Here is a 13,292-nt window from a genome sequence, read left to right as displayed (position 1 = left end):
TATTATATAGGCCAATTCTGAAAATCCAGGATTCTGTTCGAACATGCCTGGGAATCATGCCTCACTCCTTCCCCAACCAGCCTGGAAGGCACAGCCTTGGAGGGCCTAAGGGATTCAGATTTAATTCTGGTTATTTTATGAAAGTGCCTTTGCCCCACTTGTATCTGACTATTCTGAATGAAAGGTCTGAGTGGGAATACGAAATGATTGGGAAAGAAATATGAAGTCCCAGCCACTGGAATGTTATACACAGATTTTGCAGCAGTGAAGGAAGAGGAACACTCCAGGCATCTGAGGAGGGAATCCCATAAGCTCTAGAAGGTACAGGGGATGGAGGTACATTAATAATATCCATCTTTCGGAACTTCCCTGAATCCTTCTTGCAGAAGGAAAACGCTCGGTACAGCTCTCCCACTACAAAGACGCGGAATCTACTATTCACCAGATACAGGAAAAGGAGCTGGTCCAAGCGTCTGCGCATCCCATGCAGAACCCCTCCAGACATCACCCCCACCCCCATTCTCAGTCATTCTATGGTGGGGGGTGAAGAATGAACACCATCTGGTTGGTGTCATGGACAAAGAGGACGGATCAGATGGACTGTCCTCAGGAAGTGTCTGCCCTCCCAATCAAGGACTAGACGCAATGAACAGAACTGGGAACTTTAAGGCTTACAGTTGGCCAGCGGCCCACCCTGGAGATACTGTCCACCTTCCCCCTGGCTGATGTATGTCCCATTAGGGGACCTCAACCACTGTAAATGTTTCCCTTCCAGGGGCACCACGTGTGCCCTTGGGATTGTATTTCTTGTGTGAAAGCCAGGCATTCACTTGCCTCTCTCATGCAAACGTGGAGAATTACACCTTAGGGGTGGTCATTAGAGACCTAAGGCATTTATGGTTTATGAAATTCATTAAATGCAGCAGGAAATAAATTGAATGGATTTTGTCCTAGCCTACATTTGTTGGATTAATCAGGGTGGCTGGTGGAATGGTATCTTCATGGGGAAATTTGCCAGAATCTGATGTGTGAGGTGAATTTGTTGGGGCGGAGGGGTGGTTCTGTGGCATTTCCACATGGCTGAGAGTATCTTTTCAAGGATGTTTCAACAGCTAACAGCTTTGGAAGCTAGAGATAGTGTAGCCTTCCAGGTCAGAGTGCAGATTTGTTTCATGACCAATATAAAATAGAGAATGTCTCCCTCCTTAGAAATATTCCAGAATAGTAAAATTTTCTTAAATTCCAGCTAATAATATAATGTCTCCCTCATGGATACGTTTCGTGCAGGTTTGCTAGTAACCCCCTTCTAGGACTGGGCACAGCTTGGGCACAGCTTGTGTGTGCCATATGACTAACCCCTATGTGGGTTTAGGGAGACAAAAAACTGATGCACCTCGCCTATAGCTCAGCAATTTCATTTATAGGAATTTATACAAGAGGTATAAAGGCATAGAGCCACAGAAAGGTTTCTACAAGAATGTTCATTGCAGCTTTTTCATATTAGCCCAAAACTGGAAACACTTGTGGTGTCAATCAATAGAAGAAAGTATACACAAAATATGGTATAGTCATACAATGTAACTTATTTTGTGACAAAATGGTACAAACTACTGATACATTCAACAATATGGATAAATCTCAAAAACATTATGCTGAGTGGAATAAACCTTATACCAAAAGAGAACATGCTCTAAAATCATATATAAAGTTTTATACCAAGCCAAATTAAGTTATCATGAAAAAAATAAGAATAGTGGTTGCCACTGATGAGTGAGGGATAAGGATGTACCAGAAAGGGCATAAGGGTTGTTTCCAGGATGATGGTCATGTTCTGTATCCTGATAAGGATTTGGATTACATGGGAGAATACATTTATTAAAACCCATCAATGGTACACTTAGTATTAGTACATTTCATTATAAACTTTATCTTGGAAACAAGTATTGAACTCTAGTTAATGATGTACATGCTGAAGTATTTGGGGAGAAGGGTACTGACGTCTGCAACTTTGAAATGTTTCAAACTTGAAGATGGGTTAGTGGATATATAGAGAAATGGATAGATGGAAAGAAATCTGATAAAGCAAGAATAGTACAATGTCAATTGTGAATCTATGTTAAAGTATTTTGGTGTTTACTGTAAAATTCTCCCAAGTTTTCTCTAAATTTAAATTTTCCATTATTCAGTGTTGGAGAAAGAGCTTTTAGAGAGAAAGGACAGATTATTTACCAAGAAATGACAATCACAATAAAAGAGGAATTTGCATCAGTCACAAAACAGATTCTAGAAGACAATGTAGTAAACACTTTACTAATGAAAAATAAAAGTCAACCTAGAAATTTTAACCTTGGGTCTATCAAAAAAAAGACAAATTTGCACATACAACACTTGAAAAATTTACCACTTAGAGACCACTCACTAAAAGAACCGAAGGATTTAATCCAGGTAGACAAAAAGCAAAATCAAAGAAAAGAAACAATGATGAGTACATAAAATGATTTTTAAAAATTTTAATTTAAGTAAATATCAACTGCAAAAATCATAATATTAATAGTTTCAAAATTGTAATTAAAAGAAAATAAAATGTTAAACAATAGCTAAATGGTAGAGATGGATGGTCAAACTGTAGTGAATCCATGCTAAGATCCTTGTCATCTTTGGGGATTGGGGCATGGTTAAAAAGACTACAGAAATTTATCTCTAATCACCAAACCAGCAGGGAAAAAAGGTGGAATACAGAATTCTATCTCAGTCCATTTGAAAGTAGGAAAGAGACACAAAAACACAGAAAAACAAAGATGAACAGTGATATAGAATATATAAGTCCACATATATTAGGAATCAGAATAAATGTAAAAAAATAAAATTTAACCATTAAAAGATGAGGATTATCAGAGAAGTTCAGAAAAAGCTAAGTGTTGTTACATGAGGCCTAAAACAAAGCTGCAAAAAAGGGCTTAATGCAAAGGGAGTAAAAAACTTCAAAAACATAAAACATAAAAGTTCAAGGAACACTATCAGCACCCTGAAAAAGAGATTTAAAGATCAAAAGCATTAATAGGGATAAAGAGGAACACTGTATAATAATAAAAGGAAAAAATCCACTAAGTTATACAGTCATGAATAGCCTCAAAGTATTTAAAGTAAAACAACAGAGTAGTGAGGAGGCAAATACACAACCATGTGGGAGAACTTACATCACCTAAATACAAACCTGATAGAAAGAATATAAGCTACTTTAGAAGATTTAGAAGAACCAAACAACAAAGTTGTGCTTGATAAAGACTCTGTTTATGGGGAGAGGCCAGATCCCAAGAAATAGTTCAATGCACACTATTTTTAAGTGGCACAGAACATTCACAAATATTGACGTAAATTAGGATGCAAAGGAACTTTCAACAAATATTAAAGAATTGACGAGGTCAGTTTGTTAAAACTCATCCAATCATATCTTAACAGTGATGAGTGCTATTATAGAAAATTATAGCTCAGTAAAGCTGACAAGGAAAGTAAAAATGTGCAAGATCTATTTAAAAAACTAAAACTTTGTTGAAGAACATAAAAGGTGATCTGAATAAATGAGTAGTTCATTCTCCGTGTCAAAACATCATTTCTACCCAGATTTATCTCCAAATTGAATTATTTTCAAAGTTCCAATGCAGTTGGGGAGGTATTAAGAGGAAATCTTGATTGATTCTAAAATTCATGCACAGTGAGGGAGCCAGAATTACTAAAATTCTGAAACCTCCTTTTCTCTTGCTTCTCATCATACTTTTTCACTTTTTTCCTTTGTTAAAAAAAAGTATAACAAGTAGGAATAGAAAATTTTACTTTAAAGCACTGTAATTAAACCGACTTGATAACACAGTATTGTGAAGCAATTATATTCCAATAAAGATCTATTTAAAAAAATAAAATAAACTGACCAGCATTTCAGAGTAGAGTCAGACACAGATCTGTGAATACAGGAAAAGGCGCAAAAGGGCATTAAAATCATGAAGAAAAAAGTGTTGGTGTTCATAGGCACATGAAAAGGTGTTCAACATCGCTAATCATCAGAGAAATGAAAATCAAAACCAAAATGAGATACCACCTCACACCTGTCAGAACGACTATCATCAAAAAGAATACAAATAGCAAAGTTGGCAAGAACGTAGAGAAAAGGGAACCCTCCTACCCTGTTGGTGGGAATGTAAGTTGGTGCAGCCACTGTGGAAAAAAGTATGGGGGTTTCTCAAAAAACTAAAAATAGAACTATCATATGACCCAGCAATCCCACTCCTGGGCATATAGCCAAAGAACACAAAAACACAAATTCGAAAAGATACATGTATCCCAATATTCATAGCAGCATTATTTACGCTGCCAAGATATGGAAGCAACCTAAGTGTCCATCGACAGATGAATGGAAAAAGAAGATGTGGTGTATATATATACTATGGAATACTACTCAGCCATAAAAAAGAATGAAATTTTGCCATTTGCAGCAATATGGATGGATTTGGAGGGAATTATGCTAAGTGAAATAAGTCAGACAGAGAAAGGCAAATACTGTATTATATAACTTATATTTGGAACCTAAAAAAACACAGCAAAGTAGTTGAATATAACAAAAAAGAAGCAGACTCACAGATATAGAGAACAAACTAGTGGTTACTAGTGGGGAGAAGGAAGAGGGTAGGGGAAATATAGGGATGGGGATTAAGAGGTACAAACTATTAGGTATAAAACAAGCTACAAGAATATATTGCACATCATGGGGAATATAGCAAATATTTTATAATAACTATAAATAGAGTATAACCTTTAAAAACTGTGAATCACTATATTGTACACCTGTAACATATAATATTGTACATCAACTATACTTCAATTTAAAAAAAAGTGTTGGTGTTATTCCTTGTAATTACTATCTCACATCACACACAAAGAGGTGAATCCTATGTGAATAATAGATTTAAGCATTTAAAAGCACTAAGTACTTCAAATATTCTAGAAGCAAATATAAATATTTTAAAAATCTTGAGATAGAAAATATCTTTGTACATTGTAAACAAAACCTAGAAGCCATAAAGGAAAATCCTGATGGATCTTACTACCTAAAATTTTCAAATTTCTCTAGAACAAAATATGCTATAAGCAAACCTAAGAGAATAACACCAAATGAGACAAAATACTAACCGCATACATAGGCAAAATTTTATATATATATATATATATATATATATATATATATATATATATATATTCCTATCTTGTTCAGCATGGTGAAAAAAAAATAGCAATACTGGGCAAGGCATACACACCAGCCATTTTAATTAATTAATTTATTTTCATCAGCCAGTTTTAGAAAAAGGAAAACAAACAACCAATAACAAATGAAAAGTGCTCGACCACAACAAAAATGAGAGCAATGCAAATTAAAGCAGAATGAAATGAAACTTTTTACAATTAAGTTTGGCAAAATGTTAAATGTTTATAATGTCTGTGCATGATATACTGATTTAAACTAAGGGAAATGTAACAGTAAGAATAGATTTATGACATAATGTGTTAGTATATGATATAAATGTGTTAATACATGCATAGAAAAATCTGGAAAGATATACATCAGTCAAAATTTACAAAGAGCATATATTTAAAAATTTTAAAAACAACAAAATTTTTGAAAAAATATAAGTTTCACTGAGCTAAAATCAAAGAATCCATAGAGCTCTGTTCCTTTCTGGAAGCTGTAGGGGATAATTCATTTCTTTACCTTTTCCAGCTTCTGAAGGCTGCCCACATTTCTTAGCTCATGGCTCCCTGCCTTCATCTTCAAAGCCAGTCACATTGTATCTCTCTGATCATTATTCTATAGTCACATATCCCTCTCTCCATAGCAGGAAAGGTTTTCTGATTTTAAGGACCTCTGTGATTTGATTGGGGCCACCCAGGTAATCTAGAAAAATCTCCGCATCTCAAAATCCTTAACTTAATCACACCATCAAAGTCTCTTTTGCCAGGTGAAGTAACAGATTACTGGTTCCAGGGACTAGAAAAAGGACATCTCTGTTTCTGTTGGTATAAAGTTTTCAGGAATCTTATCAATCTCTCATGTATGTCATGGGGGTCTCCTCCATTAGACAACAGTCTCTCCTATAGATCTTTCCTGTATACTCACATATCTATTTTTCACTTCTGCTGAGATGGCTGAGGGTATCTATGGGTCACAAACTTAATCTCTTCAAAGAACATTTTATATGACTGAATACCCTGACTTTTCACTACTTCTGGGGCATTAGCAAAAAGTTATACAGCCACACTCTTGCTTGTCACTGCAGAGCACGTTTTCCTGACAATGAAGCTCCTAATTTGAGCATCTTTTGCAATCTGAATAGGCTAAGAATTTTCCAAATCATCAAGTTCTGATGCCTTTTGTTTTGCAGTTCTTCCCTTGACTTACCTCTTTCACAGTTTACTCTAAGCAGCAACATGAAACCAGCTGCACCTTTATCATAGTACTTCGAAATCTCCTTAGCTATATATCCAGAAAATTCTGCTTTCCGCATAACTGCAGAACAGAATTTCACTGAGCTTTCTGCCACTATATAATAAGGATCCCCTTTCCTTTAATTTCCAAAAACATGTTCCTTATTTCCTTCAGTGACACCTTTAAACTAACAGTGGTTTCATGACAATTTACATATTCTCTAATATGATATAGGTTTTCTCTACCATGTTCTTCACTTCCAAGTCCTCACAAGCAGAGTCTTCAGCACCACCTTTCTACTAACAAACTGCTCAAGGCAATCTAGACATTCTCTATCATTCTACTTAAAGTTCTTCTTATAACCCAATTTCCCTCTGGCCGTTGCCCAATTCCAAAGCCACTTCCACATTTTCAGGAATGCATTATAGATGCACCCTACTTCCAATGACCAAAAATTCTGTATTACTCTTTTATTGCTGCCATAACAAATGACCTCAAATTTAGTGACTTAAAACAATTTATTATCTTACAGTTGTGTCAGTTAGAAGTCTGACAAGGGTCTCTCTGGGCTAAAATCAAGGTTTCAGTAGGTCTTCATTCCTGTCTGGAGGCTGTAGAGGAAAATCTATTTCTTTTACTTTCCCAGCTTCTAGGAGCCACCCATATTCCTTTTTCCTCCCCTCCATCTGCAAAGCCAGCAATATTGCATCTCTCTGTGACTATCTTCCATAATCACTTCTCCCTCTCTTCACAGCCAGGAACAGTTCTTCATTTTTTAAGGCCCATTTGATGATATTGGATGCACCATGATAATCCAGGATAATCTCCCCTTTCAAGGTCCCTATCTTAATTATATCTGTAAAATCCCTTTTGCCATGTAAGAGAACAGATTACAGGTTCCAGAGATTAGGATATAGACATCTTTATGGGGCTGTCATATTAGTAATATTTATTATTATAAATAATAATAATGAAACTGGCCTTAAAAACTCATTTTAATATCAAAAGCAAGTAAAATTGTATGCACTCTTACTTCTTTTCCTCTTGAGTTTTCCCAAAGTAGAGTTGTTTCCAAGATCCACAGTATCTAGAAAAAACAGGTGGTGAGGAAACAAAAATGAATAAAAAAAAGTTACAAATCTTAGGATGATTCATACTGCAGAAGGCTTGAATTTATAAAGATGTTTGGGTTATCATCTGTCTCTTCCTTCTAAAGGAACTAAACCTACTGAATTGAGAAATGAGAGTCCAGGATGGGCCCTGGGTCTTCCTTTATTTCTTAATGGGACTTTGAAAAACATTCTTCAATACCTATGTACTTCAGTTTACTCAGGGATATTTGTCTAGTTCTTAAGAATTTTGTTAGGATTAAATAAGATCTTACGTACAAAACTTAATAGGATCACTATATAAACAAGTGACATGCTGGAGAACATCTATCAAAAATATGTGCTGGGTTAAGAATAGTTGATCTGAAGTCTTTTCTCCTGACAATTAAGTGACAGGACTAGTTATCTTTTGAGACCTTTCTAAGTTTGTGACAAAATGACACTATTATCTACTAGTGGACATACACTTGACTTTCTTGGGTGACAGGGATAGAAAACATTGTAAATCACAAGGCTTTATTAGTAATATACTGATGTAATAAACAATATACTGCCATTTTTAAAAGTGTATTTCTACTACATCATCCATATATAATCAACATGGGCCATCACTTAAACACAATTTTATAATGATCTCTTTCTTCCTTGCTATTCCCAAAAGGATCAGGTCAAGCAAATGCAGAGATCAGGATACTGGGATGGATTGGACCACCTGCCACCACCCAACCTGCGTCTGTGTTACCAGTGGAGCCACCCCCATCTCACCACACTCAGGTAGCCTTACCCATCATGTCACTAGCTTCTTTACTTTCAGTACTTCCTTCTGGACCTCCTGGCACGTCTTTTGAGAAACACATAACACAGGAACACTTCCCATTTCCAGATGTTGGTAGCTCTGCTACTGGGCCAAAATTGTGAATTATGAAGATTTTCATTTCTCTAGTGATCCTCTTTTCTGAACCCTTGTTGATCCCACTTTTTCTACTTCTTCCTCTGAAATCTTTCATTGATCCTCCCTACACCTGACTCTTCCTTTAGGTCTCTCTTTTCCCCTTTCTCATCCCTTTCTCTTTACCAGAACTTTGTTTCTGTTTTTTTTCTTAATTCATAATTATCTTGTCCATCATAAGATAGTGGACTAGAAGTTACCTCTTCAGAATCTCCTTCTGTATTCATTTGGAGAGCTTCTAGTTTGCCAGATATTAAAGAGAAACAGGAAAATTACCATCCACAGATCCTGAGACAGTGATTAGGGAAGAGTTCCTGGGGCTCTCATAATGCACACTAATATTCTGAACTAAAATGAACTGCTTTCTAGCTCCAGTGCTGGACACCCCATGCCAAACAGCTAGCAAGACAGGAACACAACCCCACCAACTAGCAGAGAGGCTGCCTAAAATCTTACTAAGTTCACAGACATCCCAAAACACACCACCAGACACGGCTCTGCCCACCAGAAAGACAAGATCCAGCCCCACCCACTAGAACACAGGCACCAGTCCCCTCCACCAGGAAGCCAACACAGACCCCTGAACCAACCTTACCCACTGGGGACGGACACCAAAAACAATGGGAACTACGAACCTGCAGCCTGCGAAAAGGAGACCCCAAACACAGTAAGTTAAACAAAATGAGAAGACAGAGAAACACACAGCAGATGAAGGAGCAAGGTAAAAACCCACCAGACCAAACAAATGAAGAGGAAATACACAGTCTACCTGAAAAAGAATTCAGAGTAATGAATGATCCAAAATCTTGGAAATAAAGATGATCCAAAATCTTGGAAAAGATGATCCAAAACCTTGGAAATAGAATGGAGGAAATACAAGATACGTTTAACAAGGACCAAGAAGAACTAAAGAGCAAACAAACAATGATGAACAACAAAATAAATGAAATTAAAAAGTCTCTAGAAGCAATAAGTAACAGAATAACTGAGGCAGAAGAACGGATAAGTGACCTGGAAGATAAAATAGTGGAAATAACTACCACAGAGAAAAATAAAGAAAAAAGAATGAAAAGAACTAAGGACAGTCTCAGAGACCTCTGGGACAACGTTAAACATACCAACATTCGAATTATAGGGGTCTCAGAAGAAGAGAAAAAGAAAGGGACTGAGAAAATATTTGAAGAGATTATAGTTGAAACCTTCCCTAACATGGGAGAGGAAAGAGTCAATCAAGTCCAGGAAGTGCAGAGAGTCCTATACAGCGTAAATCCAAGGAGAAACATGCCAAGGCACATATTAATCAAACAATCAAAAATTAAATACAAAGAAAAAATATTAAAAGCAGAAAGGGAAAAACAACAAATAACATATAAGGGAATCCCTATAAGGTTGACAGCTGATCTTTCAGCAGAAACTCTGCAAGCCAGAAGGGAGTGGCAGGACATATTTAAAGTGATGAAAGGGAAAAACCTACAACCAAGATTACTCTACCCAGCAAGGATCTCATTCAGATTCAATGGAGAAATTAAAACCTTTACAGACAAGCAAAAGCTAAGAGAATTCAGCACCACCAAACCAGCTTTACAACAAATGCTAAAGGAACTTCTCTAGGCAGGAAACACAAGAGAAGGAAAAGACCTACCAAAACAAACCCAAAACAATTAAGAAAATGGTAATAGGAACATACATATCGATAATTACCTTAAATGTAAATGGATTAAATGCTCCAGCCAAAAGACATAGACTGGCTGAATGGATACAAAAACAAGACCCGTATATATGCTGTCTACAAGAGACCCACTTCAGACCCAGGGACACATACAGACTGAAAGTGAGGGGATGGAAAAAGATATTCCATGCAAATGAAAATCAAAAGAAAGCTGGAGTAGCAATTCTCATATCAGACAAAATAGACTTTAAAATAAAGACTATTACAAGAGACAAAGAAGGACACTATATAATGATCAAGGGGTCAATCCAAGAAGATATAACAATTGTAAATATTTACACACCCAACATAGGAGCACCACAATACATAAGGCAAATGCTAACAGCCATAAAAGGGGAAATCGACAGTAACACAATAATAGCAGGGGACTTTAACAGCTCACTTTCACCAATGGACAGATCATCCAAAGTGAAAATAAATAAGGAAACACAAGCTTTAAATGACACATTAAACAAGATGGACTTAATTGATATTTATAGGAAATTTCATCCAAAAACAACAGAATACACTTTCTTCGCAAGTGCTCGTGGGACATTCTCCAGGATAGATCATATCCTGGGACACAAGTCAAGCCTTGGTAAATTTTAGAAAATTGAAATCATATCAAGTATCTTTTATGACCACAGTGCTATGAGAGTAGATATCAATTACAGGAAAAAAACTGTAAAAAATACAAACACATGGAGGCTAAACAATACACTACTAAATAACCAAGAGATCACTGAAGAAATCAAAGGGGAAATCAAAAAATACCTAGAAACAAATGACAATGAAAACACAATGACCCAAAACCTATGGGATGCAGCAAAAGCAGTTCTAAGAGGGAAGTTTATAGCAATACTATCCTACCTCAAGAAATAAGAAAAATCTCAAATAAACAACCTAACCTTACACCTAAAGCAATGAGAGAAGGGAGAACAAAGAAAGCCCAAAGTCAGCAGTAGGAAAGAAATCATAAAGATCAGATCAGAAATAAATGAAAAAAAATGAAGGAAAAAATAGCAAAGATCAATAAAACTAAAAGCTGGTTCTTTGAGAAGATAAACAAAATTGATAAACCATTAGCCAGACTCATCTAGAAAAAAAGAGAGAAGACTCAAATCAACAGAATTAGAAATGAAAAAGAAGTAACAACTGACACTGCAGAAATACAAAGGATCATGAGAGATTACTACAAGCAACTATATGCCAATAAAATGGACAACCTGGAAGAAATGAACAAATTCTTAGAAAAGCACAACCTTCTGAGACTGAACCAGGAAGAAATAGAAAATATAAACAGACCAATCACAAGTACTGAAATTGAAATTGCAATTAAAAATCTTCCAACAAACAAAAGCCCAGGACCAGATGGCTTCACAGGCGAATTCTATCAAACATTTAGAGAAGAGCTAACACATATCCTTCTCAAACTCTTCCAAAACATAGCAGAGGGAGGAACACTCCCAAACTCATTGTACGAGGCCACCATCACCCTGATACCAAAACCAGACAAAGATGTCACAAGGATAGAAAATTAGAGGCCAATATTACTGATGAACATAGATGCAAAAATCCTCAACAAAATACTAGCAAACAGAATCCAACAGCACATTAAAAGGATCATACATCATGATCAAGTGGGGTTTATCCCAGGAATGCAAGGATTCTTCAATATATGCAAATCAATCAATGTGATACACCATATTAACAAACTGAAGGAGAAAAACCCCATGATAATCTCGATAGATGCAGAAAAAGCTTCTGAAAAAATTCAACACCCATTTATGATAAAAAACCATCCAGAAAGTAGGCATAGAGGGAACTTACCTCAACATAATAAAGGCCATATATGACAAACCCACAGCCAACATCGTTCTCAATGGTGAAAAAGTGAAACCATCTCCTCTAAGATCAGGAACAAGACAAGGGTGCCCACTCTCACCACTAGTATTCAACATAGTTTTGGAAGTTTTAGCCACAGCAATCAGAGAAGAAAAAGAAATAAAAGGAATCCAAATCGGAAAAGAAGAAGTAAAACTCTCACTGTTTGTAGATGACATGATACTATACATAGAGAATCCTAAAGATGCTACCAGAAAACTACTAGAGCTAATCAATGAATTTGGTAGAGTAGCAGGATACAAAATTAATGCACAGAAATCTCTTGCATTCCTATACCCTCATGATGAAAAACCTGAAAGAGAAATTAAGGAAACACTCCCATTTACCACTGCAACAAAAAGAAGAAAATACATAGGAATAAACCTACCTAAGGAGACGAAAGACCTGTATGCAGAAAACTATAAGACACTGATGAAAGAAATTAAAGATGATACAAACAGATGGAGAGATATACCATGTTCTTAGATTGGAAGAATCAATATCATGAAAATGACAATACTACCCAAAGCAATCTACAGATTCAATGCAATCCCTATCACACTACCAATGGCATTTTTCACAGAACTAGAACCAAAAATTTCACAATTTGTATGGAAACACAAAAGACCTCGAATAGGCAAAGCAATCTTGAGAAAGAAAAATGGAGCTGGAGGAATCAGGTTCCCTGACATCAGACTATACTATAAAGCCACAATTATAAAGACAGTATGGTACTGGCACAAAAACAGAAATCCAGATCAATGGAACAGGATAGAAAGCCCAGAGATAAACCCACGCACATATGGTCACCTTATCTTTGATATACAATGGAGAGAAGACAGCCTCTTCAATAAGTGGTGCTGGGAAAACTGGACAGCTACATGTAAAAGAATGAAATTAGAACACTTCCTAATACCATACACAAAAATAGGCTCAAAATGGATTAAAGACCTAAATGTAAGGCCAGACACTATAAAACTGTTAGAGGAAAACATAGGAAGAACACTCTTTGACATAAATCACAAGGAGATCCTTTTTGACCCACCTCCTAGAGAAATGGAAATAAAGACAAAAATAAACACATGGGACCTAATGAAACTTAAAAGGAAACCATAAATAAGAAGAAAGACAGCCCTCAGAATGGGAGAAAATATTTGCAAATGAAGCAAA

At 36.1% G+C, this 13,292-nt stretch overlaps 1 protein-coding gene across 9 annotated transcripts in view; it reads right to left on the bottom strand.

The window, feature by feature from the left end:
- SP140 (SP140 nuclear body protein) overlaps positions 1 to 13,292 on the bottom strand; it is a 77,720-nt gene that overhangs the window by 19,176 nt on the left and 45,252 nt on the right. For 5 of the 9 annotated variants that reach the window (XM_057550716.1, XM_057550720.1, XM_057550721.1 and 2 more), the window contains 2 exons: positions 8,366 to 8,482; positions 7,506 to 7,559 (listed from right to left, as the gene is read on the bottom strand). In XM_057550716.1, the coding sequence (XP_057406699.1) occupies positions 7,506 to 7,559; positions 8,366 to 8,482 (171 nt within the window). The remainder of the gene's footprint in view (positions 1 to 7,505; positions 7,560 to 8,365; positions 8,483 to 13,292) is intronic. The other 4 variants (XM_057550717.1, XM_057550723.1, XM_057550724.1 and 1 more) reach the window with 2 other exon arrangements.

This window comes from Balaenoptera acutorostrata, chromosome 8 (assembly GCF_949987535.1).
Source record: "Balaenoptera acutorostrata chromosome 8, mBalAcu1.1, whole genome shotgun sequence".
Classification (NCBI taxonomy): domain Eukaryota; kingdom Metazoa; phylum Chordata; class Mammalia; order Artiodactyla; family Balaenopteridae; genus Balaenoptera; species Balaenoptera acutorostrata.
The sequence above is the reverse complement of the archived record's forward strand: the minus strand, read 5'-3'. Positions and strand labels throughout refer to the sequence as shown.